This window comes from Macrobrachium rosenbergii, chromosome 14 (genome assembly GCF_040412425.1).
Source record: "Macrobrachium rosenbergii isolate ZJJX-2024 chromosome 14, ASM4041242v1, whole genome shotgun sequence".
Taxonomy (NCBI): Eukaryota; Metazoa; Arthropoda; class Malacostraca; order Decapoda; family Palaemonidae; genus Macrobrachium; species Macrobrachium rosenbergii.
Genome location: NC_089754.1, coordinates 8,557,803 through 8,585,397, shown reverse-complemented (window position 1 = coordinate 8,585,397; position 27,595 = coordinate 8,557,803). Strand labels below are relative to the sequence as shown.

At 36.9% G+C, this 27,595-nt stretch overlaps 1 protein-coding gene across 3 annotated transcripts in view; it reads left to right on the top strand.

Annotated features, from left to right (window-relative positions):
* The window catches only part of LOC136845713 (uncharacterized), a 229,204-nt gene that overhangs the window by 190,266 nt on the left and 11,343 nt on the right, over nt 1-27,595 (top strand). For 2 of the 3 annotated variants that reach the window (XM_067115888.1, XM_067115889.1), the window contains exon 3: nt 22,540-22,768. In XM_067115888.1, coding sequence (XP_066971989.1) covers nt 22,638-22,768 — 131 coding nt within the window. In that variant the 5' untranslated portion in view covers nt 22,540-22,637. Of the gene's footprint in view, nt 1-22,539; nt 22,769-25,383; nt 26,522-27,595 lie in introns of those variants that run through there. The other variant, XM_067115887.1, reaches the window with a different exon arrangement.

Below are 27,595 nucleotides of genomic sequence, written 5' to 3'. Positions count from 1 at the left end.
TCTTCCATCCCAATACGTACAGGTTTTAAAATATTTAAAGACTGGTAGGTGTCGAGTCGTGTGATTTTTGGGGGGAAGGTAAATAGCCATTGCAAGATGGACGTAAGTCACCAGCCAGAAAAATTAAAATATTAAACTATGAAGTTCATATTTCGCATTTTAACCATATCTCAGTTAATCCGCTGCTAATTACAAGGATACAAAAAAATATTTAAAAATTATGTGCATGGAAACACGCGCTCGTGACTTCACTTTATCACATGCAAGCGAAGGCATCGTGGACTTGCTTCCACAAAATTGATATCAGCTTTTGGTATTATTGCCGTCTTGGAAACTTCCCCATTGCTGAGTATGACAACCGTTACTTAGGCAGTAGGAGATGGAGGGATATTCATTTGTGTAGTGATTTCGATTTTCGTCGTAGAACAGACTTAAATGTTCTTACTAAAAGCCACAGAAACACTTACATTTTATATATATATATATATATATATATATATATATATATATATATATATATATATATATATTTATATATATATATATATATATATATATATATATAATATATATATATATATATATATATATATATATATATATATATATATATATATATATATATATATATATGTATATATATATATATATATATATATATATATATATATATATTATATTATATATATATATATATATATATAATTTTGCAAGTTTTTTTATTATAATGCAAGATCTGCCTAGGATTTGGAGATTTTTTCTTCAAAGAGTAATGTTATAAATTTCTTTTTTATAAAAAGGCTGTATACTGTACCAATTACGTTCTGCCTCATGATCTAATGCTTACCGATATGGATATTGTCAGTTGGAATCATTATTGTTAAGATTTTTTTATTTACAGAGGAAAGAGGAAACCGGTATCATTCTTATATTGCGTTCTTAAAAATGTAACTCTTAAGTGCGTTATAAGTTGAAAATTTATGAAAACGACTCTGTCGAATACTTAATTTTCATGTTCAGATCACCACGAAATTTGCTGAACATACATAGAAAATTTGTCATGTATCCAGCATTATGAAACACCTGAAGCTCTCTCTCTCTCTCTCTCTTTCTCTCGCTCTCTCGTTCTCACTCTCTCTCTATCCCTCTCTTTAAATACCTGTGTATTCGGGGATTTTTTTTTTCAGTCTAGAGAGGAAAAATCTTTCTCTCTCAATACCTGTGGATTCCTGTTTTTTCAAGCCCAACGAATAATTTTCTCTCTCTCTCTCTCTCTCTCTCTCTCTCTCTCTCTCTCTCTCTCTCTCTCTCTGCTTTTCAGTTCGTCACCAGAAACGCACGAAAACCCCAGAGAGAAAGAAGAAACAAAGGCGGACCCGACCAAAGGGAGCGGGCAATTTCTGGGAGCACCGCGGCACCCGAAGCCTCCACATCATGATGTGGCGCCACAGTCCAAGGTCCTTTTCAATAGTGTGACGGCATTTTCTTCCCACAGTGCATTCTCTTAATTGTTTTACAGTCACTTTGGTATTTTAGGGTTAGAGCAAAGATTTCCAGTTCCATTTGCGGTGACCTTTACTGGAGGTTTGGAAAACCTATATGTGTGTGTTTATTGCATGTAAGTACTTGCGTACTTGTATGCTTATACATACATACATATATATATACATACATACATACATACATACATACATACATACATACATACATACATACATAAATACTTATATATATATATATATATATATATAAATATATATTAAAACGCGAAACTTCTTCATTACATATGTTTATATTTTTTTCCTCTTGTTATTTTATGTCCTCTCACTTTTCATGGCGGCACTTTGTTTAAAACTGGAGAACTTTCCAGCTTTTTTGTATGAAATTCCTGTTCACGGGTGATGTAAGAACAGGTTATTACTCTTACTGGCTCTCAGAGTTAGAAATAAGAAACAAACTTTGTCTTTACAGACAATTAGTCTCGGTATTAGTTTTCATCATTTTAAACCAGAATCATTAAAACACTGGCAAACTGAGATGGTTTGACCATGGCTCAGATACAGAAGGCCTCTTTTAAATGTAGTACATAAGAAAAAAAATTAACTCTTTCCCCCGGGAGGATATCGGGAACAACGGCTTTACGTATGAGCCCGTGATTTTGAATAATAATTGCAAAGGAATGGTTGCTTTACTGCTTTTCCAAAGAACTTTTGTCTGTTTCGGGTAATCTTCGGCAAATGAGTATATAGACTAAGAGGCGATTCTACTGCTAGTAAGTCTCATATTACATCTCATTATGAATAGTATGAGATTATGACTACGATTCTGATAACGCTGAATCTCCATTAGGTTTTATTGTTTTGATAATCACTTGAACACGGAAAGAATCCCAGAATTAGGTAAAAAATACATGGTTGTAAATGGCAGTGCCACAACTCCGGAAACACAAGAAAGGTTAAACTAAGAAAAACTATGGAAGGGGTTAAACTCAAGTTCCTAGAAACTTATTCTGGTATTTTCGGTAAGTTAAAAAGAATGTGGCTGAATGTCTTGTTGTCCTTCTTTAGCATCTCTGCAAACTGTACAGCTCTGAAGATAATTCTTAGCAATTCTCTGCCTCGATTTTAGGCGTATTGGTCACTTGTGTATCAAAATATCCGTTTACTACTTTATCCAGTGGATGCAGCCATACTCTTATTGTCAAGTAGAATTCTTTTCCACATTCTGCATATAAGTGAGTAAACTTGGCATCCCATTTTAGAATACGTCCCATAAATGATTTTGACTGCTGTAAATACATCACCTTACAGCTATATATAATATATATATATATATATATATATATATATATATATATATATATATATATATATATATACATACATATATATATATATATATATATATATATATATATATATATATATATATCACATCAGTATATTCAATATATATATGAAATATATATATATATATATATATATATATATATATATATATATATATATATATATATATATATATATCGAACCTCGTCCGTCGCTGGTTCGACCCCACGGGACGGTGGATATTATCATATAAAAATATATATATATACATATAAAATATATTATATACAGTATATATATTAAAATATATATGAATATATATATTATATATACAGTATATATATATATATATATATATATATATATATATATATATATATATATATATATATATATATATATATATATATATATATATATATATATATATATATATGCATGTGCGTGCGTGTGTGTGTTTGTGTGTGTCTGTATGTCTTTCAAATGTAGGAGCCTTTTAGATTAAAGGCCTGGCTTTATTGTGAATGGGACTTCTGGATTCCTTTATTCGTGAGAGCGGCGGAAAAAGAGAGAGAGATTCCAGTAGCGCTATTGTTTTGAGTCTAACCGGTCTTGGTGCGGGAAGCGTACTCGAAGGTGATTTTGTTGCACCAGTAGACTGTTGTAATGTGATATAGCAATAACTGTAACTAGGATTCATTTGCAGCGGATAATAATTCCCAATATTAATGGAAAATGTTTTCACATTAATGGAAATCATTTTATTTAAAGTTTTTTCTTTATTTGCGAGTCTCTCCAAGATTCAGCGAAATATTCAGTTAGTTGGAATCATAGCTTGTTTATCATATTTTAGCCCGTAATGAGCATAGTCTAACGAGTCTGAGATTTAGTTGCCACTGGATATTTAAAGAGAGAGATATATATATATATAATATATATATATATATATATATATATATATATATATATATATATATATATATATATATATATATATATATATATATACATATATATATACATATATATATATATATATATATATATATATATATACATATATATATATATATACATATATATATACATTTATATATATATATATATATATATATATATATATATATATATATATATATATATATATATATATATATATATATATATATATATATATATATATATATATATATTATATATATATATATATACTGTATATGACTCAATAACAACGAAGCCAATGATGTGTATCTTGCTAATTGGTATTTTTTTTGGAAAGCCTGAAGGCTTCTACTGAGTGTGGAATCAAGATTCCTCTCTATGAAGCTGCCTGAATAAAATAAGCACAAAATTTGTGTTTGATTATTGTGTTTTGACTAGGAGTGAGATGCTTCAAGTCTCGCAGCCCTTCATAGGGGAAGAAACGGTGAAGAATGAACTTACTCGCCATAAGGTATATTGGCAGTCAACAACAACGATAAGTAATATGTGTATATTCAGATGGGTTTAACTGTTCTACGAAAAGTGTGGTAGGGTAAAGAAAAGTAAACAAAAAACCAGTTAAACGGACCTCGCTTTTGCATCTGCTCCTGCTGCCGCTGCCCTTCGCTTTTTTGAGGTGTACAATATTGTTGGACTTTTTTTGAGCATTCTTAGTTAAAAGAAAAAGAAAGAAAAAGCGGGTGTGCGATAAAACGTGATGTGATTTTCCTATGACTGAGGCATTACTTTTTTAGTTTTCTGTAAAAAAGAACTAATGAGATGGCTTTGTCTGTCCGTCAGCACTTTTTCTGTCCGCCCTCAGATCTTAAAAACTACTGAGATTAGAGGGCTGAAAATTGGTATGTTGATCATCCACTCTTTAATCATCAAACATACCAGATTGCAGCCCCATATCCTCAGTAATTTTTATTCTATTTAAGGTTAAGGTTAGCCATGATCGTGCGTCTGGCAGCGCTTTCCGGAGGCGTCGCCGACGTACCTTCACTTGACCGCATCTGGGGAGCAACTGAGCGCTGCCCGGTCGCATATTCTGCCCGGTCATAGCTGAGAGTTTCATACAACATTATACACTGTACAGAAAATTCGATTGCGCAGAAGAAACTTCGGCGCATTTCTTGCTTGTTTATTCACCAAAATCATACATTTTTTCCACCAAAATCATATATTTTTTAAATGCCAGACCGATAGAGCAATTGCACTTTTCGTTAGGTGAGGTCACCTCTCTGCCAGGTGCACGATAAATCACTTCATTAGTTTTCGAGAGGAAGAACAAATGTAGACCAAACTCAGGACCACCTGACCAGACTACAAAAGCAAAAGAGATGGCCACTCCTCGGTTCAGGTATGCTGTAAACATCCTTTGGTCAAGGTTGTGTCCTCTCTCTCTCTCCAAATGTGGCCACTTGTAATTTATCCTTATTATGTTCCTAAAGGATACTTTGGCATGAGTAGGACCTCCGCCTCGGAAGAGACGAGAGAAAAGTGAAAGTGCTCCAAGGCGTGTCCTTTTGCCCATTCAGGTTCTTGAAACCCAGTCGAAAGACCAACCGGAGCGGTGCCTTTTCATTCGAATGCTGGATTGTTTGGGGTCGTCAGTTCGCTTCACTTTCGTATGCCTCTCTCTCTCTCTCTCTCTCTCTCTCTCTCTCTCTCTCTCTCTCTCTCTCTCCAGTGTTCAGTGGCAAAAGTTGTACGGAGATTGGTTGCATTCTTGAGCAATCGCAAATCTTGACTGCCTTTATTGTGGGTACGACGATGAAACCCATAACTTCTGTTGTTCGTACTTGAAGAGTATGAACGCTCTCCCTTTCGTAACGCCATTTTTTATTGTCCATCCGAAGGAAATTCTCGGTAACCGCATAGTTATTATATTATAAGTTTACAGCAGCAGTATTGCAGTAGTTGATGATATTGCAGTCACTTATTCCCAGAGATGTGCAATTCCAGAAATCCCTCCGCATTCCTATTTTTCGAATTTTGTATTTCTCATCTTTTAGTTTAGGAATATACCATCCTTATTGCCAGAATCATTCTGTTCTTTTTGATTCATTCTTTTAAGAGTTATCCGAAGGAGACGCCATTGAATAATTTTATAATTTCAAAATTAAATTTGTCTTACCGAGAAGCTTCGCTCCATACAGCCCACGTTGATGGCGAAAATGAAGTCAGGCGTATTCATGCTTGCGTGACATCTGTGTCGTGAACGTGATTGCGTTCAGTTGTGTCCAGCTGTTGTCTGCTTAGTGCAGCATTCGGCGCCGAGGGGCTAAAAGACGTCAGGAGGCGCGTTCCGTATGGGGTATTGCCGTCAGTGCACCTCATGCTGTGCACTGTACGCATTACTTAAGGTTCTTTGCAGTGTCCTTTCGGCCACTGGCTGCAACCTTTTTTATTCCTTTTACTGTATCGCCAGTCATATTCTCTTTTTTCCATCTTACTTCCCACACTCTCCTAACAATTTTTCCATAGTGCAACTGCGGGCTTTTCCTTTAGTTCCTCGTTGGACGAGTCGGTAGGGTTCTCGACTAGAACTCTGCTAGGCCCGAGTTCGAATCTCAGGCCAGCCAATGAAGAATTAGAGGGATTTATTTCTGGTGACAGAAATTCATTTCTCGGTATAATGTGGTTCGGATTCCACAATAAGTTGTAGGTCCCGTTGCTAGGTAACCAGTTGGTTCTTAGCCACGTAAAATAAGCCTAATCCTTCGGCCCAGGCCTAGGAGAGCTGTTAATTAGCTCAGTGGTCTGGTTAAACTAAGGTGTGCTTAACTTTTTTCCTCCTGTTACGCCTTTCAAACCTTTTTACCCTCAATGTTCCTTTTAGCGCTGAGTGACCTCATAGGTCCCAGCGCTTGGCCTTTGGCTTAAATTCTTTATTCTATTATATTCAGGAGACGTGCTTGAGTGGCATCTCATCCAGTGTCCAAGATTCACTAGTGAGTATATGCCCACCCCAACCTCCACATGCAGACGAGAGGCCTACGTCGTTTTACCTTATACCAACGAACAGAGAATAAAATTTCCGTAAACGGGAATGTCCTGCTTTTCTCATGTGATTGTGATGATTGCTTTAGTATGAAATTTGTCACCTAGATTCTGACGTAGAACGGATTTAGGAATTTTTTTTTATTTTACGCAGATGAGAGCTCCGTTAAAAAATCTCAGTCAGTGTAAAATAGTCATGGTTCCAGGTCATCTATTTATATACATGATATGTATGTCTGTTTGTATATTAATCGTTTTTTTTTCACCCAAGTGGATTCATGTGCATATATATAATTGACTGCATATATATATATATATATATATATATATATATATATATATATATATATATATATATATATATATATATATACTGTATATATATAAATTATATATATATATATATATGTAAGGAAACTATTGAGATGGCTATTTGTCTGTCCGTCCGCACTTTATCTGTCCGCCCTCAGATCTTAAAAACTACTGAGGCTAGAGGGCTGCAAATTGGGATGTTGATTATCCATCCTCCAATCATTAAAATAACAAATTGCAGCCCTCTAGCCTCAGTAGTTTTTATTGTATTTAAGGTTAAAGTTAGCTATGATCGTGCGTCTGGCACCGCTATAGGTGTCAACAACACAGGCCACCACCGGGTCGTGGCTGAGATTTTCATAAAGCATTATACGCTGTACAGAAACGTGATTGTATTATATATCAATGTATGTATATAAATAAATATATATATATATATATATATATATATATATATATATATATATATATCTTATGTATACATTTATATGTAAGTCAAAAGGCAATGAACTTGTCATGCCCTTGTGTTAAAATAAAAAAGAAGCAACGGAAGGAGTTCTGTTAGGAACTGTATACTTTAAGACAATTGCGTATCTGAGTGTTGTCATTAAAGTAAAAAATGCGCCGAAGTTTCTCCGGCGAAGTCGAGTTTTCTGTACAGCGCCTAATGTTGTGTGAAACTCTCAGCCACGACCCATGAAACTCTCAGCCGTGGCCCATGAAACTTTCAGCCACGGCCAGGTGGTGGCCTGTGTTGTTTACACCTATAGCGGTACCAGACGCACGATCATGGCTAACTTTAACCTTAAATAAAATAAAAACTACTGAGGCTAGATGTCTGCAATTTGTTATGTTTGATTATTGGAGGGTGGATGATCAACATCCCAATTTGCAGCCCTCTAGTTTCTTTTACAGAACACTAAAATGTTTGTTTTTAATATCTAATGGATTGATTTGATGATATTTTGGGCGGACAGAATTTCGGGAAGAAAATTTGCGGACGGCCTGACAAATAATCATCTCAATAGTTTCCTTTTACAGAACACTAAAATGTTACAACTACTACTATTATTATACATGCACAAGGAATACGTCTCTAATGGACTGATTTGATGATATTTTGTAATCTATCAGTTCCCCTTCTAACATTATGAAAATATATTATTTATTGTCTGCATTTATATGAAAGATTTAAGGCTCATACTTTGAACAAAGGTGATTAACAAAATATATATATATATATATATATATATTATATATATATATATATATATATATATATATATACTTGTATATTTATTTGTTAATTTGCTAATTGCCTTCCTCAATCAAAGATATGAGCTTTGATTCTTCCTGGAAATGCAGACAGTAATTTCGAAATTAGGTGTAAATTCTTTTGATTATTAATATTGCAAACAACTTCATAGTTGACAGATTGGCAAATCTAATATTATGTAAGATGTGATGTTTAAATTTCATTAATCGATTAGAAAATTTATTGACCTGATTATTGTGCAATTTGAAAGCTATGAGAATCCCGATAGAAATCGGCCAAGTTACGTCTTGTAATCTTACGAATTTCTAAAGAGCTTTTCAGATGTTCTGATATTTTTATCTGCGCTACGCGTCAGCGAACGTCTGTGAATGCTTTGGCTTTAAATATCTCCATAAACACGGGACTTCGTTTACAATTTTGGAGTATGTGACAAGACCTTGAGGTGTCAAATGATTGGGACTTCATAGATAATGAAAAAATATTAACATTTTCGTACAAATGATTATATTTGCAGAGATATCTGCACTTGGTTTTTTTGTCTTTATTGTAACCTTAAAGTCTTGAACTTGAGATAATGTCGTCATTATTAGGGGACCATGTTTAATTTTAAGGAGATCAGAGTGATGGTAAAAATAATAATGCGGAAAAACACTAAACTTCCCCATGGTGAAGATATGCAATAAGAGAGCGTTTTACAGAGTTGATGCCGAAAGCCCATATTGTCTGATCGCGTGACAACCACTTAGCGGTTCGTTCATGTAAATCAAGACTCCAACACTCGTCTCGACCCGCTCATTCATCTTTGGACGCCTACGTCACTTCAATTTGGATGGCAGATTTTTTTTCGTGTGACGATAGAGAAAGAGAGAGAGACCTCTCTGTTTCTTCCAAAGGCGATCTGCTGTAAAGTTTATTTTTCCTCTTTACATTTTTTAATTGTTCTGTATTGGCTGGGTTATTGAAACAGTTGGCCCGGTATATTCAATAAAGTTGCATTTGCTGAATTATAAAAAAAATAGTTCTCCCTCTATTTTTTCTTTCTTTGGTAGTATTGACTGGGTTATATGAAATAGTTTTCATTTATTAGGCATACGTTCTATCGAATGGGTTGTGTTACGTTTCATTACTTTTGGGAGTTCCCTTTGTTCCGTAACTAGTGTTTTATATTTTCATTTCATACTTTTTCCATTGTTAATCATTGTTTCTTACCTTTCACTACAAAGATAATTCTTTTTGGAATTCTCCAAAAGCAGAAGAAAGAGTTTCCGTCTATTATTAAGGTTAAATTTTTGTCATGTTACTGAAACTTTTTTTTTTTTTAAGATTTTACTGTGCTAAAATCCGCATATCATAATTTCCCTGGAGACCCGCGAAGTATATGACAAAGGGTTAACGCCCCGTTTTTTACCAGAAGAAAAAAATAGGACATTAATGTCCTGTAGATTAGGATGTCACACTCCAAGGTCCTTGGTCAAATGATATATGATTTGACTGAAGTTCAAAGCAGCGTAAAACCTGTATTTTTTAGTCACTGATTTTTTTTTATTAATAGGGAATATTTTTCTATTGTGTCAAGTAAACGTACGCAGTAGTTTGGAGGCCCAATTGTTTTTTATTATTATTATTATATTTATGAGTATAAATGTATCACAGCACTAATATACACATCTTGTTGCGTTATGTAAGTTGAAAATTTAATTGTTGTTGTAGTACGGTTGAATGATTCAGCGGACCTTTTCGTAAGTGCCCCGATTATGCAAGCACATTATACTTAGCTAAGAGGTGCTTGAATACGGAGGAGTTTTTCATCTCTACGTAGAGAGATTGTAACGCAGTATACCAGTTGTATCTCTCTCTCTCTCTCTCTCTCTCTCTCTCTCTCTCTCTCTCTCTCTCTCTTTTATGCGTGTTATATCCTCGATCGGATGGGTGTTGTCAGGGGGAGCCCAGGATACGGCCCTTAAAAGGAATGGGTCGCACTATCCACCTGCACCCACGCACGTGTGCCTCTGGAGACTCCTGCAATGTGTATATTTCCCGTTACCCGTCATACACAGAATCTCAGTTTTTGTATAAATTCCGTGTTTATCTTTGCTGTATTTGTGTATGGATTGGATTTATGGGCATACATTTCCGGTTGAGTTTTTACCATTTGGATTCTCATTTTTGTGTGCTTCATGCGGGCATTCAAACACTTGTCATTCATTCCTTAATCATTTAATTTAAGAATGTCCTATTCCTTAAAAAAGATATTTCAGACAATTTGAATTTTTGTTCACAAATGTAAATTCCCCTACAGAACAATTAAGATAATCAGACTCACGAATTGTAATAATATACTTGCAACAGCGAACTTTATTCATCTCCAGGAGAAATCTCTCTCTCTCTCTCTCTCTCTTCCAAAACGTAGAAAAAGGCTTTATTCTCCTTTCCTCCTCGCTCTCAGAGCTTTCTGACTGAGAGAGAGAGAGAGAGAGAGAGAGAGAGAGAGAGAGAGAGAGAGAGAGAGAGAGAGTACAGAAAGGGTGCATTACAGCATGATGAATTTTGCTTAATGGAAATGAGGTTCTTATGAAGTGCTTTACCAACTTGGTATATTGAATTCAAGCATCAAGTTTTTTGGAAATTATCTTTTTTTTTTTCATTTTATCAGTCATTTGTGGATTTGCGTAACTAAAGTAAAAATCCAACTTGTCCAAAGGGGTCTTTATCCGTGAAAGTCTCATTAATTAGGCTTAAAAGGCATCATCATAAAAATGTGGATTTCGATGCGGTGCAATTTTTCGATTAAATATCTGAGACAAAGAAAATCGGGGCTACGCGACAGTAAGAAGTATGATGACAATAACGTCTCAAGTAGTGTCGATGGGGCTGATAAGTTGATGCGGTTTGGGAAAATAAGTAATCAGTTATTGCAGGGATTTTTTTTTATCTTTAACGGCTTCAACAATGAGTACAGCTAAAATAATAATATAGTTTACGATAGTATTAGAATAGTTTAGGAAACGCAATCGTTTTAGTATTATTATTTTTTCCATAAAACGTCGATAGTGCTGATAATCTAATGCAATCTGGAGAATTAAGAAATCAGTTATTGTAGGAATATGTTTTCTTTTAACAACGAATACAACTAAAAGAACAGCGTGATTTACGACAGCACCACAATGTGTTTGTGAACGCAATCATTTTTTATTATTATTTCATTTCGTATCAGACGAGAAATTACAGTGTATGTATTTTAATGCTCGTCGGGTGATCCTCATAATCTTCTGGGTCTCGCTGAGTAGAATATTCTCTGGATATGCTACAACCGGTGGAGGAAGAGCATGTCTTTGTATGGGTGGGGTCCTTCTTCTTCTTCTTCTTCTTCTTCTTCTTCTTCTTCTTACTCACTTCTCCATTGTCCGTGAAGGTCAGGATTCTGTGTGAGTGCAATACGCTGTCAGGATTAGTTATTTTATTATTATTATTATTATTATTATTATTATTATTATTATTATTATTATTATTATTATTATTATTATTATTTTAAGATTCAGATTGTAGACATGATAGAAAATATGAAATGAATACCGCCTAAAGGGTTTTTTTTTAAGATGTGTTGGTGGGGAGAAAATAGTCTGTCATGCAATTGAAAATATGTTAAATTCAGACCAGAGTATAGAAAATTATTCTATCGACCGGTACAAATGTAAGATTCAAGCTGAATTTCCTCTTGACATGTCCTTGAATGCAAGTAAGTCAGCCTTGAGGGAGAGACAGTTTACTCATACCAAAAATCCTCATTATTATTATCATTATAGTTGTTGTCGTTCATAATTTAGAAGTAAATTATTGCAGATCACTTCTATATATATAAATTACCCTTTAATATAGTGCATGTATTATGAAATAATTATTTGCCCAAACACGCAATTTGAAGGGAAAAATTGGAGACAATGTCCGATTTTAGTGTTGGTGGTAACGATTAGGAGAGAAGTAATTATCGTTTTCTGGGGGACAGCAAATAAGTAGGAATGATTTTTCGCGGATCAGAAACACATTAAAGACAGAAGATTAAAGAAACATGTCAGTAGATATAACCATTTACCTCCTCCATGGCAGGGGTACCGTGTCTAGTCAAATAGGTCAACATTTTGTATCTTGCTGCCGTGTCTCTGGACTTTCGATGATCGTTGATTGGACTTAGTGGCTGATATGCTTTTATAGATATTTTATCTCTCTCTCTCTCTCTCTCTCTCTCTCTCTCTCTCTCTCTCTCTCTCTCTCTCTCTCTCTGGCCACTGCCCTGTTTAAGAGAGATATGCCTCATTTAAGTGACAGAGATTCTCACTTGATCAGTCTCAATAAAAATGAGACCGCCTCCGAAGTATGTCAGCGCCCGACAAGCTCGCGGGGCCTGTATAAGGAGAGCGATTCCTTCCTAACACCACCAGATAGCCTTCCGAATGGGATCCGACCCGTTAACGGGGCAATCCAAGCTGCTTTTGGACACTTGCGATAATGTTCACGTCACTTGAGGCTGCGGCGCCTGTCCCTGACTAAGTGCCCACCATGACGTTTATTGTCGTCTCCGGTTGCTATGTATCACGGAATGGTAAGGGTAGGGGAGAGGGGAGGGGGGATGCCATGAGGTGTTGCATACTTATGCTAGTCCCAAGCCAGGGTTGAGACTAGGATGTGCGACCTGGCCATGCAAGAAACCAAACTTCTCCGGATGTTGCCACGAATTTAAGCAGTAGTGGTTTACAACGAAGCCTGAAAAGCAACTGAGTGCAAGCAAACAACGGAAGAAAAGGGTGACTCGCGTTTATTAAGTTCATTACCAGGGAGAGTATTTCGCATTTCTGAACAGTAATTTCAGTTTCCTTCAGTCGTTTTATCTATTCAGCGATTTTTGACCATGTTATTCTTCTCTAATTCTACGGCAACTATTATTCATAAATAGTAATCTATCTGTAATTCACTCTGTTACGAGGACGTACAGTGTTTGACGCCATTTCCCTCATTTCTGGCAAATATTTTACATTTTAGACATTCCCAAGTTTCCTTGAGGTGACAGGAAAGTGAGCCATAAAATTATTTGCATAAAAAAATATGGCTGGTGTAAGTATTTTCTTCCCATTTTTTCTGGACGGGGATTGGGGGTCATGCGGTTTGGTTTTTTCTTTCTTTCTTTCTTTCTCTATTTTAAGGAATTCCGCTTCACTGAGGTGTTCTCTCCTCCTCGGGAAGGTCGCTTTTCAGGCTTCAGTTGCTTCATCTTCTTAATCATACTTCCGTTTTAAGATGGAAAATCTCCGAAAATCTACGGTGGACGACTTTACAAGAACATTGTTATTTGCAATACATCTAAAATCTCTCTCTCTCTCTCTCTCTCTCTCTCTCTCTCTGTGTGTGTGTGTGTGTGTGTGTGTGTGTTGTGTGTGTGTGTGTGAGTGTGTGTGTGTAAATGAATGAACACCATGGTGTTTCTGAAACTGTATTTATCAATTAAACAAGTAAAAAATACACTGAAGTTTCTTCGGCGCAATCGAGTTTTCTGTACAGCGTATAATAAAGGCCACCGAAAATGGATCTATCTTTTGGGGGTCTCGGTATAATGTTGTATGAACCGCGGCCCATGAAACTAACCACAGGTGGTCTGTCCTATATCGATTATGGCTAAATTTAACCTTAAGTAAAATACAAACTACTGAGGCTAGAGGGCTGCAATTTGATGTTTGATGATTTGAGGGTGGGTGATTAACATACCAATTTGCAGCCCTCTAGCCTCTGTAGTTTTTAAGATCTGAAGGCAGAGAGAAAAAGTGTGGACGAACAGACAAATGGCCGTCTCAGTAGTTTCTTTACAGAAAGCTAAAACTCTACATTAGCAAGTGCTGCCAAGCAGACATAGTCAGAACAGTGTAATATAATCCAAAATGAATAAAAGAAAGATCCATAAGACCTTTAGAAAGCTTTTGAAGAAAAATGAAAATCAGAATAAATTCAAACGAGCCAAACCTTATTAGGACACTTACCACCAGATGAAACGCAGGGAGAAGGAAAGACATTGTCATGTCTTCAGAAATACGCAGGCCTAAAAGCGTCCTCATTCTAACAGAGACTTTCAGGAACTGTTCAAAAAGAAGCGTAGCCTTGTTCCTGAGTAATTACTTTGTGCGTTCGTTCATTATCCTTCACGCAATCAGGGTTCCTTCAGGGCAGATACTTCGGAGCATGAAATGATCATTCTGCTATTGTCTTCCTTCACGGTTTTTTGCATCGCTTGGGGGACTCCGATTCTGTTTCGTTTGGTATCGATAGGAGACGTGTGCACTATCTATCTATCTATCTATCTATATATATATATATATATATATATATATATATATATATATATATATATATATATATATATATATATATATGTTGTGTATGTATGTATATGTATATGTATATATATATATATATATATATATATATATATATATATATATATATATATATATATATATATATATATAATATATAGGTATATATAAGTCATATAAGTATATATATCACATTTCAAGTTAGTTCAATAACGTGATTAACCGGGTTTCCTTGTGTCGCTGTATGCTTACTTTGAACATAAACAATCTAATTCATTCGTTAATGCGTTAAATGACAGTGACTTTAAATAGAGGATTAATAGGTAAATAAATACCGAATATCAAAGGAAAATAAAAAAGATATATATGCACATATATATAGTGTATATAAACATATATAAATATGAGTGTATGTCTGTCAGTGTAAGTGTGTGTGTGGGTGTGTATTTGTTCATATTTGTCTTGCCTGTGTATTAGCAACAAGATGAGTGGATTTCGCAGGATTACTCTGGGAGCTGGAGTCTTTGTACTGACAAATTTCCAATACCTTTTAGTCTGAAGATTACACTTTAATCCTATTTGTCACGTCCTTGTAAGCTTTATTTTACTTATTAATTGTTAAAATTGATTGTTGTGGTTAAGAATAGTTACACAGCGCAAAAAGGAAAACCGTTCAATCACATGCCTGAACACGCCGTAAACATCTTAGATTCCGTTTGATTGATGTAGAGGTTATTTGGATTATGGAAGTCAAATTAAGGAAATAAGTAAATTGGTGGTGACTTCTGAATACGATTATTTACAGCTTAAAAAGGTAAATTAACTTGTCTTTGCTCAGTGACCTGAAAAATCTTTATCAGTAGAAGTAACCGTCATCTCATTAGTCACTGGGACAAGTAGTACATTGTTCATTGCCTATACAGTTTTTTTTAGATAAATGAAGAGCGACCTACCACCAGAAGTCCTTTTTAACTCATTTATCACTGTTTTCATATTCATGTAATAGTAGATGTTCCGCTGCAAAGCCCAGTCAGTGTTACATGTATTTTTTTCTCCTTGACTGTGGGTGTCGTATAATTGGTATTTTTGCTGCTCATCGTCTTTCAAATAAGATTGTAATCTGCAGGCCACTCCTTCTACTCCCCTCCTTTTCTTCCTACTCTTCTTCTTACTCCCACGTCTGATGTGTACTTTAGGTGAATGCGTTAACAGCGCAATACATCCGAGAACGATCTCATTAACTTGCAAATCATGTCGGCCACTGTGCTGGCAGAGCTGTGGTACTTGTATCTTCCTCTTGTTAAATTGTCTAAATTGGCCTCCCTGTTTTATAATTTCCTGCGAGATTGCAATCATGGTGGGCTCTCGAAGTATAAACAAGCCCCTCATCTGCTTCAATCACGCCCACGGCTGTGTAAATGGCTCCTACTCCACCTTGACGTCACACCACTCGTGTGGGTTTTCTACGATCGGTGCCGGGAGGGTGGGGAAAGGGTTGCATAGGCATGGGAGGCGAGAGATCCCAGCGTTGACTCTGTGGGCGTGATGGTGGCCGTGGGTGGAGTGTCAGGGAACTAGGCGTAGGTACGATCGGGATAAAAACGACGTCTCGTAGGCGGAAATGCTGAAAGGGGACGCCGCACAGAATGCCTAATCAAGGGTGTGTAAAGACGCTGTTAGCAATGGCAGTCATCTCAGTAGAAGGACTCCTTTTGTGTCCACTGAGCTCTTGGGACTATGCTTGACTAACGACTGGACACTGCAGAGACCAGACCGACTCCTCTCTATAGATTTAAATCAGTCAAACACATGCGAGAGGAGAAGACTGAAATGACTATACGCGTGAAAGGGTTCAAGATCATGTGCTTCCCTCAGCTGGAAAATATGGAATGTGAAACAATCGCATTGAGAACAAGAATAACAAGATCGCAATGTAAAAATATAGATACTAACTACCCTGAAATGAGGTACGAAGGAAATGAAAAGCATGACCATGATGGAGAAGTGAAAACCTGGCAAAAATGAAAGAAAGGGGTTGGAGATAAGAAAAAAGTAAAATCAATAGAACTTATAACACTGCATAACTATAAAGCATTATCCACATGGAAATGTTGTAAAACCAGTGAAAAATGCAATTCCCTGAGATTTATTCAGTTTTACCTCGGGCTATTGTCGTAGGTCAAATATTTGGACACAACAGTCCTCATAACTATAATTACATTATATATATACATATATATATATATATATATATATATATATATATATATATATATATATGTGTGTGTGTGTGTATATATGTATATGTGTTTGTATAGAATCAGACCTACAATTGTTACATTACACGTTAAAATAGAAATACACTTGTGACGATTTACGTAGAATTGTGCTCAAAATAGCGGGATCCTGCTTGAAATCGGTCAGAACTACGACACCTTACTTCGAGTGAGAATCTGAAGGCGATTTTGCTCAAAATCAGATTAATAATCGTGACATTTTACTAAGAATTTTGCTCAGCGTCACCGTATTGTTCGTGAGTTACCTTCGAACAGATATAAGGTGAAAATCAAATTTAGTCAGTGTGGTTGAGAACCTTCAAGGTTAGGGCATGCTGTCTCTCTCTCTCTCTCTCTCTCTCTCTCTCTCTCTCTCTCTCTCTCTCTCTCTCTCTCTCTCTCTCTCTCTCTCTCTCTGTATGCGTGTGTCGTTTTAGCACCCATACGTAAACCGTCATCATGGTTTAATTTGTTCTGTGGGCAGTTATTAAATCTGCAATTATATTTGATTACATCCTCTTTTCCATCGATGGAAAGCTTTGATGCCATTTATTGGCATCGGTTTCCATTTGACGCTTCCGCTTCGGACATTGTAACCAATCAGTCGTTATTAATTTGTTTTCCTCAAAGCTATAGAGGGCCTCAGAGCTTTAGTTTCTTGACTGATGGCCAAAGCCTCAAGATTTCCCGTCAACATTTAAGATCTCGCTTATATCTATCACGAATTCACGTTTTAGTCTTCTGTAAAAGAAAACTATTGTGACGGCTTTGTCACTTTGCTGTCCGAGGCTAAAGGCTGCAAACTTGTACGCTGGTCATCCACAATCCATCATCAAACATACCAAATTTCAGCCATCTAGCCTCAGTGGTTTTTATTTTATGTAAAGTTAAACTTAGCCATGATCGTGCGTCTGGCACCGCTATAGGGGCCAACAACACACACCACCACCGGGCTGTGGCTGAAAGTTTCATGGACAGTTACTAAGATCATACAGCATTATACGGTGTACAGAAAACTCGATTGCGCCGAAGAAACTTCGGTGCATTTTTTACTTGTTTACTCTCACTTTTTGAAAGCCATTCTGTTAGCCGCATTGTTTTGCAGTGATGAGTTGCCAGTATGTGCTTTCCGTCACTGATTTCTCGTTTTCTCAACGTTATCGCCAGTGTTTCCTGTGCACGTTGTGTTTTGGTTATATTGAATACGAAAACAAACAAATTTATCCATATAGCCTTGTAAACGCAGTCTCTCTCTCTCTCTCGTTTGTGCGGTGACTATGCTAGCCACTTAACCAGAATGTAGCACATTAATAAGTTTTATGGGTATAACAGATTCGAAAGCAGGAATAAAGCAAATGTCAAAGACGAATCTCATCTTGATTTTTTATTTCTCACTATTTCATAGAAAAGACACGGTTACATTTCTGGCTATCCAAAGATTTTGCGCTGTTTCATCAAATTCCATAAAAAACAGTGTTTAAAAAGTCTCAGATATATAAACATGTGTCGGCCAGACCTTTAGAAGAGGTAAACTTTGGAATGGAGTGATAGAAGGGAAAAAAGGAAAAAAAAGACGGAGATAGATCGCAAAAGTGACGAGAATGTTACGTAGCAACCACTGAGCTGACGCCAGACGAAGTAGTTAACCTCAATCAGAGGTACGAAATTCTTTTACTCTGTCCGCATGTTCTCCGACTCAAGTAACCATTTTTATGACGACACTTTTAATTGCTTCCGTATCTTGCTTTGCTGAGTCGTGCCCAGACGTCGGATTTTGGGAAGGTTAAGTTTAGAGTGTAATGCATAAAATAATTTAATTTCTAGTAATCTTTGTTTTAACAAGTAATAGTTAAAATTTATCAGGACATGATTCCTTTGTGAGAGAGAGAGAGAGAGAGAGAGAGGCATTCATTGTAAATGGATAAATGGAAGTGACAAAATGGGCAATTAAGCCGAGATCCAAAGGTAACGAAAAGTAAAGAGATAATGCAGAAGAGAATGGGTTCCAACCATATGGCAGGCGTGAACCGACCTCATCAAAGACGGAACCTTTCTGCAGATAAAATAAAAAGCAAACTGAGGGAAGATTGTTGTCTTAAAAGGAAATAAGCAGTCCCCAAAGCACCGTTCCTGCTATAGATTACCTTGCCAGGTCACCAAGGGAGTCAGTAGACTGAATATGGCGGCTTCGGTCCCACCTCAGACGAAAGAAGACCAAAGTAAGCACGTCCTGAATGGGGATAACAAACTTGCCTTATAACAGGTTGAAATATTACCTCTAGTAAAAGTGAAGAGATGGTCGTGACCGAGGCAAATCTGCTTCAGATGAAACTAGGAATAGCAGGTTCGAAACCTAAATTCTCCAAAAAGTTTGACAAGGCTGATACAAAGACACGTCATGTCACAGAAGTATAGATTTAGTCTCAAGTTTGGCGTTCTCTGCAGAGTAATTCATTGGTGGTCAGCCATCTATGTACTGACCAGACCCAACGATGTTTCGTCTTCACTGGTCGAGATGGGAGATGTGGCGGAGATCTGAATGCCTCTCATGTATTGGTGATGGTCGCTCATCCAGTGACTGACAAGACAGAATGGTGCGTCTTTGCACTGATAGCGATGCAGAGATTCTCAGCCTTGTAAGAGAAGAGAAAAAGAAAATAGTAGGATTTATCTGAAATTTTCCTAACTAGATAGACAATAACAAGTTTCCGAAATTAAACCGTCCGTGCACTTATAAAAGTTAAGAAACTGAATTCGGAACTATTTATAACTAACCTAAGAACTGCTACTACTGATGAACTTTAGTTTACTGCTTCCCATCAGCTTGAAATTTTTGCCAATTTTCATTTTTCCACGGTTCAAAAATTACTCCAAAATGTACACAATTTACGATATGATATAGCATAAATCTATGATTACTTCATTCTTTCTTCACCTACCATTCTTTTTTTTTTTGTACCTGATAATGTGTCTAAGCCAGCCAGTCATACTGATGCCATCGATCACAGATCATGATAAAAGCTAACGATCATTCTCTTGGCAATGTCATGTAATGCAACGTTTATAATCGAAAGCCTCACAAGTTAGTGTAAGGTGCGATTGACGCGACAGTGAATGACCTTTTTTTAAATCAGTGAAATTACATTTCATAACCTCGTTTATTTGAAAGCTTGTGACTTCGTTTCTTAACATTGATTTGAATATAATCTATTGTTTTATTCCATGTTTTGGAAACTCGACTTATAACCGCTTCTCCCTTCCATTTAATTTCTCACCTTGTTTGTATTTGTAAACCTTCCGGCTTCCTACCGTCATTATTTCGTTTTTTTGCGGGGGCGGGGGGCCTTTCCGCCGCTACTTCTTTTGTCGACTTCATTTCCTTTAATATCCCTGTAGGAGGTGAACTGTAGGCATTACTAAAGGTTGTTTTAAGCGTCCCTTCGGCCCCTGGCTGCACATACTTTGCATCTTTTCATTATACTCCCATTCTCGCTTCCTTCTTTTAATCTTGCTGTCCAACCTCTCCAACTGGTACTTCCTAGTGAATCTGTGGGGTTTTTTCCCAGTGCCACCTTCACAGCCGTGTGCTTCATTTTCTTTGTTTTATAAATCTCTTTCGTCTTGTTCAACCACTCCTGCTCCCCTTCCCACCGTCTTAAGCGGTGAAAGTTCCCCAGTGCTTGGTTTCACAGCCTAAATTTCGTAAAACAACTAGTTTATTAGTTTCCATTATTATTTCCTTCTTTGCAACTTTCATACCACTTTGTTCTTCCCAGCATCCTTTATATTCGGTTGCTGTGCGTTTTTTTTTCTTGAATTTGTCTAAGAAAACAAGAAGAGCATGCCAGTATTTTAGGCTGACCTGTAACCACAGGGAAGTCCTTAGCCCCACTCGGAGGTGTGATTGCAGTCACTTGCTCGTCGGGGTTAGCGGTAATTGTTCAGCCACACATAAATTATCGGATATAATTGAGGACGATTAAGTCATGTTGTATCTTTGCCTGAGTAAACTGGTTATTAAAATGTGTTTCCCACGATAAAATTTGCAGTACAGCCTTTGCTCTTTAATGACTCACGCGGAAGCCTTCCATTTCCATGATTTTCTCTCAAAACTACTTTCTTTTTTTGGTTAATTTTTCTAATTTTTTCCTTGGCGTTTGTAATATGCAGTCTATCCTATTAGTACCTCACATCGGTTGAAAATCTAACGTAGTTTCAAGGGAAGTTTTTAGCGATGTCTAGTAGTGAAACACTCACATTACACTCTCGTGAAGCAAGGTACGTGATTCAGTTATCCTTTTGGAACTCCATTTACTGAATAACATCTTTATCAGGGGTATTTATTTAAGTTTAGATGTCGACGGGACTGGAATACTTACGTCCTTATCCAGCCCTCTGTTCGACGGATGGGATAATGGGAAATCGTGGAGGCTTGACGCCGAAGGAACGAACGACGTGTAAAATACAAATTTTCATGATGGTATGAAAGCCGACCCTCCCATAAAGGTGCGGACTTCGTGAATTCCAAGAGAACATCTCATGAAGGATGAGGGGTGGAGGGAGCCTCATCTAATTGAACTCTCCCTCTTCCTTTTTTCTACCCACTCTTTCCCTCGGAGAGACGACGAAGCCGCGTTCTGGCTCCCTTTTTGTGCAGAATTCCTCGGCTGAGGTTTCCCTTTCAAGAGGAAGTCAGACCGTGGCTTGTTTTTGTCTGTAATCAGGATGTCACCCCTTCTCTCTCTCTCTCTCTCTCTCTCTCTCTCTCTCTCTCTCTCTCTCTCTCTCTCTCTCTCTCTCTCTCTCTCTCTTTACAGATAGTTGTCATCTCTGCGCTTCCTTTCTGGCAGAATGTTTGAATAAGATCATTCAATGCTGCATGCACGCGCGCGGCTTGAATGCATAATTAGGTTTCTTTAAAGATATTTGTTCACCTGAACGACTTACAACTTTAAATTTCAGCTTCTTCTATAGAATTTCGGTGAGTTCTGCAGCTTCTTAGAAACTACGAAGTATACAGTCCCTTTGTAAGTTGCAAGAGGGAGAGAAGAGATGAGACTCGACTTCTCTGATAATTTTCCTCTCTCTTCCTTCCCACCCTCATTTGTCTCTTCCTCCTACTCATGAGACTTTCTTCCTGCTCTCCCATTATTTACACTGAAATAGACATCTCAACACTCTGCAGCATCCCACGCATGCATAATGATTATATTTGCAGGATTTCTGTTTTTTGCTGTTAATCAGAAAGCAGATCTATTATTCATGTGACTTATGAAACACGGTTCATGTTCCCCCATCCACAATGTTTTTATTACTATATAATTTTGCTCATGAACCTTGTTTTTATATTGTTTATTTGTTATAATTCATCGTGTTCTCTGTGAGTTATATTTCCTATTTTTTTTAAAGAAAATGTGCTCAGATGATAAATCCATCTGTCTAAACTTGAAAGGTGAGATGTCCCAGACAATTAAATGAAGCCTCCCCTTTCTCTGCATCAACAGGAATGATGTCGTGGACGCGGTTCCTCCGGTGTTCCTAAGAGATTCCTTCAGGAGGGGGGGAAGAGGTGGAGGAGGAGGAGGAGGTGGCTTAGAAGGGGATGTTGAAGTGGCTGGTCACAAGGGGTCCCACCACCTCCCAGCCGCCGCGGAAGGTGGTGACCGATGACCCTCTAGCTACTCTTCGGGTCAAGACTAAGGACAACACTCATCAGATCTACGCAGTCTCAAGGTACGATCAAGAACCACTTGTTAGATCTTAATTAAGATTCACACACACACACACACACACACACACACACACACACATATATATATATATATATATATATATATATATATATATATATATATATATATATATATATATAACTTAATCACGAAGATATGGAATGTGATGAATGTATAAATAAAGACAAATGCCATGAAGGAAGGTGAAACAACGGAGAGGTTGCTAGGCCTTTCGACACACGGTCCTTTGCTAGTAAAGGACAATGTGTTTCACGCTTCCTTCACGGCATTTGAGTTTATTATATATATATATATATATATATATATATATATATATATATATATATATATATGTGTGTATGTGTGTGTGTATATATATAATGTATGTATGTATTTATGTGTATATAAATACACGTATGCATATACATATACACTAATGTATATGTATATGCGTATGCAAATGAACATACATATACATTAGTGTGCTCTCTTACCATCAAAAAACGACAGTAACGTAGGTGGGGGACGATACAACAAATCCTGACCTTAGGAGTTTGCTTACCGTCCCGAAGATCGAACCCAGGTAGTACTTCCATTTGACTTACCTATACAGGGGCTATTGGTGAGAGTGTCTGGACACGGGGTGGATGTGTCTGACACGGAGGTGGATGACCATCAGATGTCATTTTTTAATCATTGTTACCTTGTGCTAAAAATCATTAACAGCTTGTGTTACACAGAAAAACACTACATATTACATCATTCACCTTTGATGCACAGCATTTTTATTCCTATTTCAGCCATCGATTCCTTTAATCATGACCAATCTACTTCAAAACACTGTTCTCACCTATGACAGCATTTTTACCCTTCGTGCCTCCACACTTCCTGTATTTTCGTACCTTCTTGCACTACGTTATCATTTACATTTAACATCCACACTTCTGTTCAGTAAGGAGAGTTGGCCCAACAATCCTCTCATATATTCAAACTTTAGATTTTATAGTCACTCCTCGTCTTTTCCAAGTCTTCTAGCATACATCCTGTTCCCCTGTTTTCTTGATCTTATCTGTGACTCACCTCTTCTCTCATCATTCCATCAAACGTCAGACCAAGATCTGCACATATACTGTAGATGTTGAGTAATTTGCACTGGTAGTAATATTAAGCATCTGTATATGTGGACTTTGGGTAACGGTCATTTCAGAAAGTGTGGCAATGATTTGGGGTTTTCTTTTATTGTAAAGGTTAATTTTTTTCAAGTTTTATAATAATAAATTTGTCTCACTTCTTTTAACCTTTACAGGTACAAATGTGTCCTCGCAGATTAGCCAAAATAGAATGTGCACCTTAGATAATTATGATTAATTTTTGACAGTTTGGTTTGTTGAAATGGCAACGTAATGTAGCCCTCTTTAGTTGACTATCAATTTTCCGATGACCATTAATTAATCCGTTATAGCCCCGACTACTTGCTTTTACTCCAAAGATCAGGAGAGTCGCGGGTTAGTATAATTACTCTGTTCCTTGCTGTCTATTGTCCGACTTCATTTGCCGTCCACTAATCCTTCGTTCATTGTTTTTCCTTCCTCCGGCATCGATGACCTTCATTGTTGTAACTCTTGTTTGCTTTGAATAAGTCCGTCGTTCGTTCTTCCTAGTCGTGTTCGTATCTCAGACATCGAAATATTACCACAGGCATTTAGACTCGTTTATGCTTCTCTTGGGTGATTAAATGCAGTTAATATAGCATGCCTTATTTTGTTCAAACAACGCATTATATGTCAGTATATTAACAGCATTTTATGGTTTATGGTATCCTTTTTATCAGAAAGTTGTATGCCAGTTTTTACTGTTAATAGTTTTGTGACTGCGATAAACTGAGAAAATGGAAATAATGAAAAGGGGAAAAGGAAAAATAATCATTCATCTGAAGAGAGTGGTGGGGAATTTGTTATGTAATCATTCTTGTGTAACCAACTGCAAATCAAGAACCAAACGCAACTTTACCAACATTACCGTGGAAGACAAAATTCTTTTCCATTATATTTTACAATCTCTCTCTCTCTCTCTCTCTCTCTCTCTCTCTCTCTCTCTCTCTTCTCGAGTTCTTCAATGCGATCACAAGTTTTGGATCCTTTTCTTCCTTTCTGCTTAATTGTGTCCTTTTAAAACTTGAGCATGACCATTCCCAGTAAGTTCAGCTCCACCTTTGATCTTTGAAGTTGGGGATTTAACAAAAACATCGTAGATTTGATCAAGAGAATTGGGAAGCCAGCAGCCTCCCACAGCGTACCTGTACTAGAAGGACCTCATTTTGTTCTTGTTAACTAGACCTGTAACCTTCTCCATTTGACCGGCAGAACGGAACGTCCTCATTCATGAATACTTTGTTCAAATTTACTAAAATTCTTTGGCTGATTTCCTTGAGTCTCCCGTTTAAACAATCTGAGTTTGTCCTTCGTTGGCGTTCGTTCTTTCGACCGTGAAAACTACGACGCCGTAAACACAAACTCGGATTCAGATATGCGACTGTCATTCGTCAGCCGGATGTCCCGTGGCATGGCGCCTTGGATATCCTAGTGCTCGGTAATAGGGAGCCTTTTCCCTCATATCCTTGTGCAATAAGGTCTTCTGGTTTGGTGTTTTATCTTGCGTGCTCTGCTCAGTGTTCTCTACTTTATTTACAAAATCCGCAAAATCTTTGTTTCATTTCGAATGGCAAAAGTGAGATGCTGTAAATAGTGGTCATTTGGAAATATGCATTTGATTAGCGAAACGAAAATGTATTAACGGTTTTTAGTGAATATTTAACATCAGGTTACGTGTTAGGTATGAGTTATATGGAAAAATATATTGACAAATCCTTTTTTTTTGGCCGGGAGGAAATAACTATTTTAAACAATTATTGGAACTCGGCACTATATTTAGAATTCGTATATCCCAGTGATATATTAATAGAACATGAAAAAATATAATGTCTGCGACTTTATTTTTGTTTTTGTAAAAAGCTGCTGGAATCGGCTATTGCTTGTTTGCCTGAACTCTAAGATATGTCAACTGAACCGAGAAAAATGAGAATGTGCATCAAAAGTGGAACGTAAACTATGCTCTCTAAACATTCTAATCTTGATAACACGGAATAACGAGAAAAATATGAACGTAAGTTATACTTGATTTTAATTTTTAAGGAAGAATATTAACTTTCAGACGACTCATTTAAGCTCTAACGATGTACTTTACCCATAAGGGAGTCTATTAACCTTAAACTGTTGACTAAGAAGTCCTTTTAAGAAAGAAAATACATATACAATGAACAGCTATCTTACAAACGAGATTTGTAACGAAGGTGTAGTGACATATTTAAACTACCTTTTCTTCAAGAGCCTGTGGAGTGTAGTGACTTCAAGAACCTTTTGAACTTCCATCAAAAGGCTTTTCAACTGCAGTGACTTCAAGAAACTTATGAACCACTGTGCCACTGTGACTTCCAAAAGCTTTTCAAGTTGAGTGACTTCATAAGGCTTTAGAATCACTGGGAATTTTTAGGGCCGACGGAAGTACGAGTGATTGGGTTAAAATCGCTTGAAGGCGCTCGTACTATTATGACGGGACTGAGGCATGGGTGGAGAGATATTCCAGGGCATTTAGGTTACTGGCAAATGCCCACTGGAAGATACGCCTCCACGATAGGAACACGTGGAGAAGCTTTCTTGAGGGAAAATGTATATCAGACAAACTCGAGTTTTCGGAAGTAAGTACAACACTCCATGAATTCAATATATTATCTTTTTTTTGTGTCTACATTCATATAAACCATGGACACAGTCTGTGGCCATTTCAGTCATCGTGAACCGGGATGCGGGCAGACTTTCTCTTTCTTTTCTAATTGCCAGTTCCTCTACGTTTAATCATCTCCATCAGATCGAAAATAATGACTTACAGTAAAGCTACCAACTTTTGATTCTGGTGTATCTTATAAAGCATTTTCGTTTGGGCCTGTATACGATTGCTCTATCTAATTTCATCGCATAGCAGGGACTATCTGTTCTATACAGTGGATGCGTATGTTGTTGCTCTTGTTCGGTTGTTCTCCTAAACGAAGAAACAGTGGATCTTGGCAAAGAGCAACGGCCTCCAAGAGGTTATCAGAAACAATGTTCTCGTATGTAATGACAGAGACCTAACGCCGAGAGAGATTGAGGGCGGTCCTGGTCGTTTCGGCCGTAAGTCACTTAGGCCATAACATCCAAAACAATGTAAGACGTTATGTTTATGGTATTTACCGTTATGTTTATGGTATTTACCATTATTATTTAATGTTTTACGTACATCCCCAAGGGGCTGGTACTAAACACGGCGCCCATTTTGCACGTAAACGTGCTTACGGCCGAAACGACTTAGGCCGAAACGACCCGAACGCATTGAGGGGGGTGAGATTTTTTACCATATTTTCCCATCGTTCATTTATTTTCTATCTTAATTATTATTTGGAGATTTATGTTATGAACATAATTAACTGAATTTTCATGAAGAAGATAACCTAAACCCTCTGTAAAAATCACTTATGATAATTCATTATCTCATTCCTGTTATAAAGGCTAAAATACGATGAATGAGGCTTTATGAGTGTTTATGATATAACAGGCAGTCATCGCAGTGCACCGAGTTTAGTGTATGAAAATAGCAAAAAAAGTTGTTTGATGACTTGTCTATATAATTCCTTTAACTGCTCTCTACCCGTTTTTCGTCTCCACTCGTTTGTTTATTTAGCTCTTCAGTCTTCGTCCTCCCTCGGGACTTCCTGTGTGCCTATCATTGAAGTTTT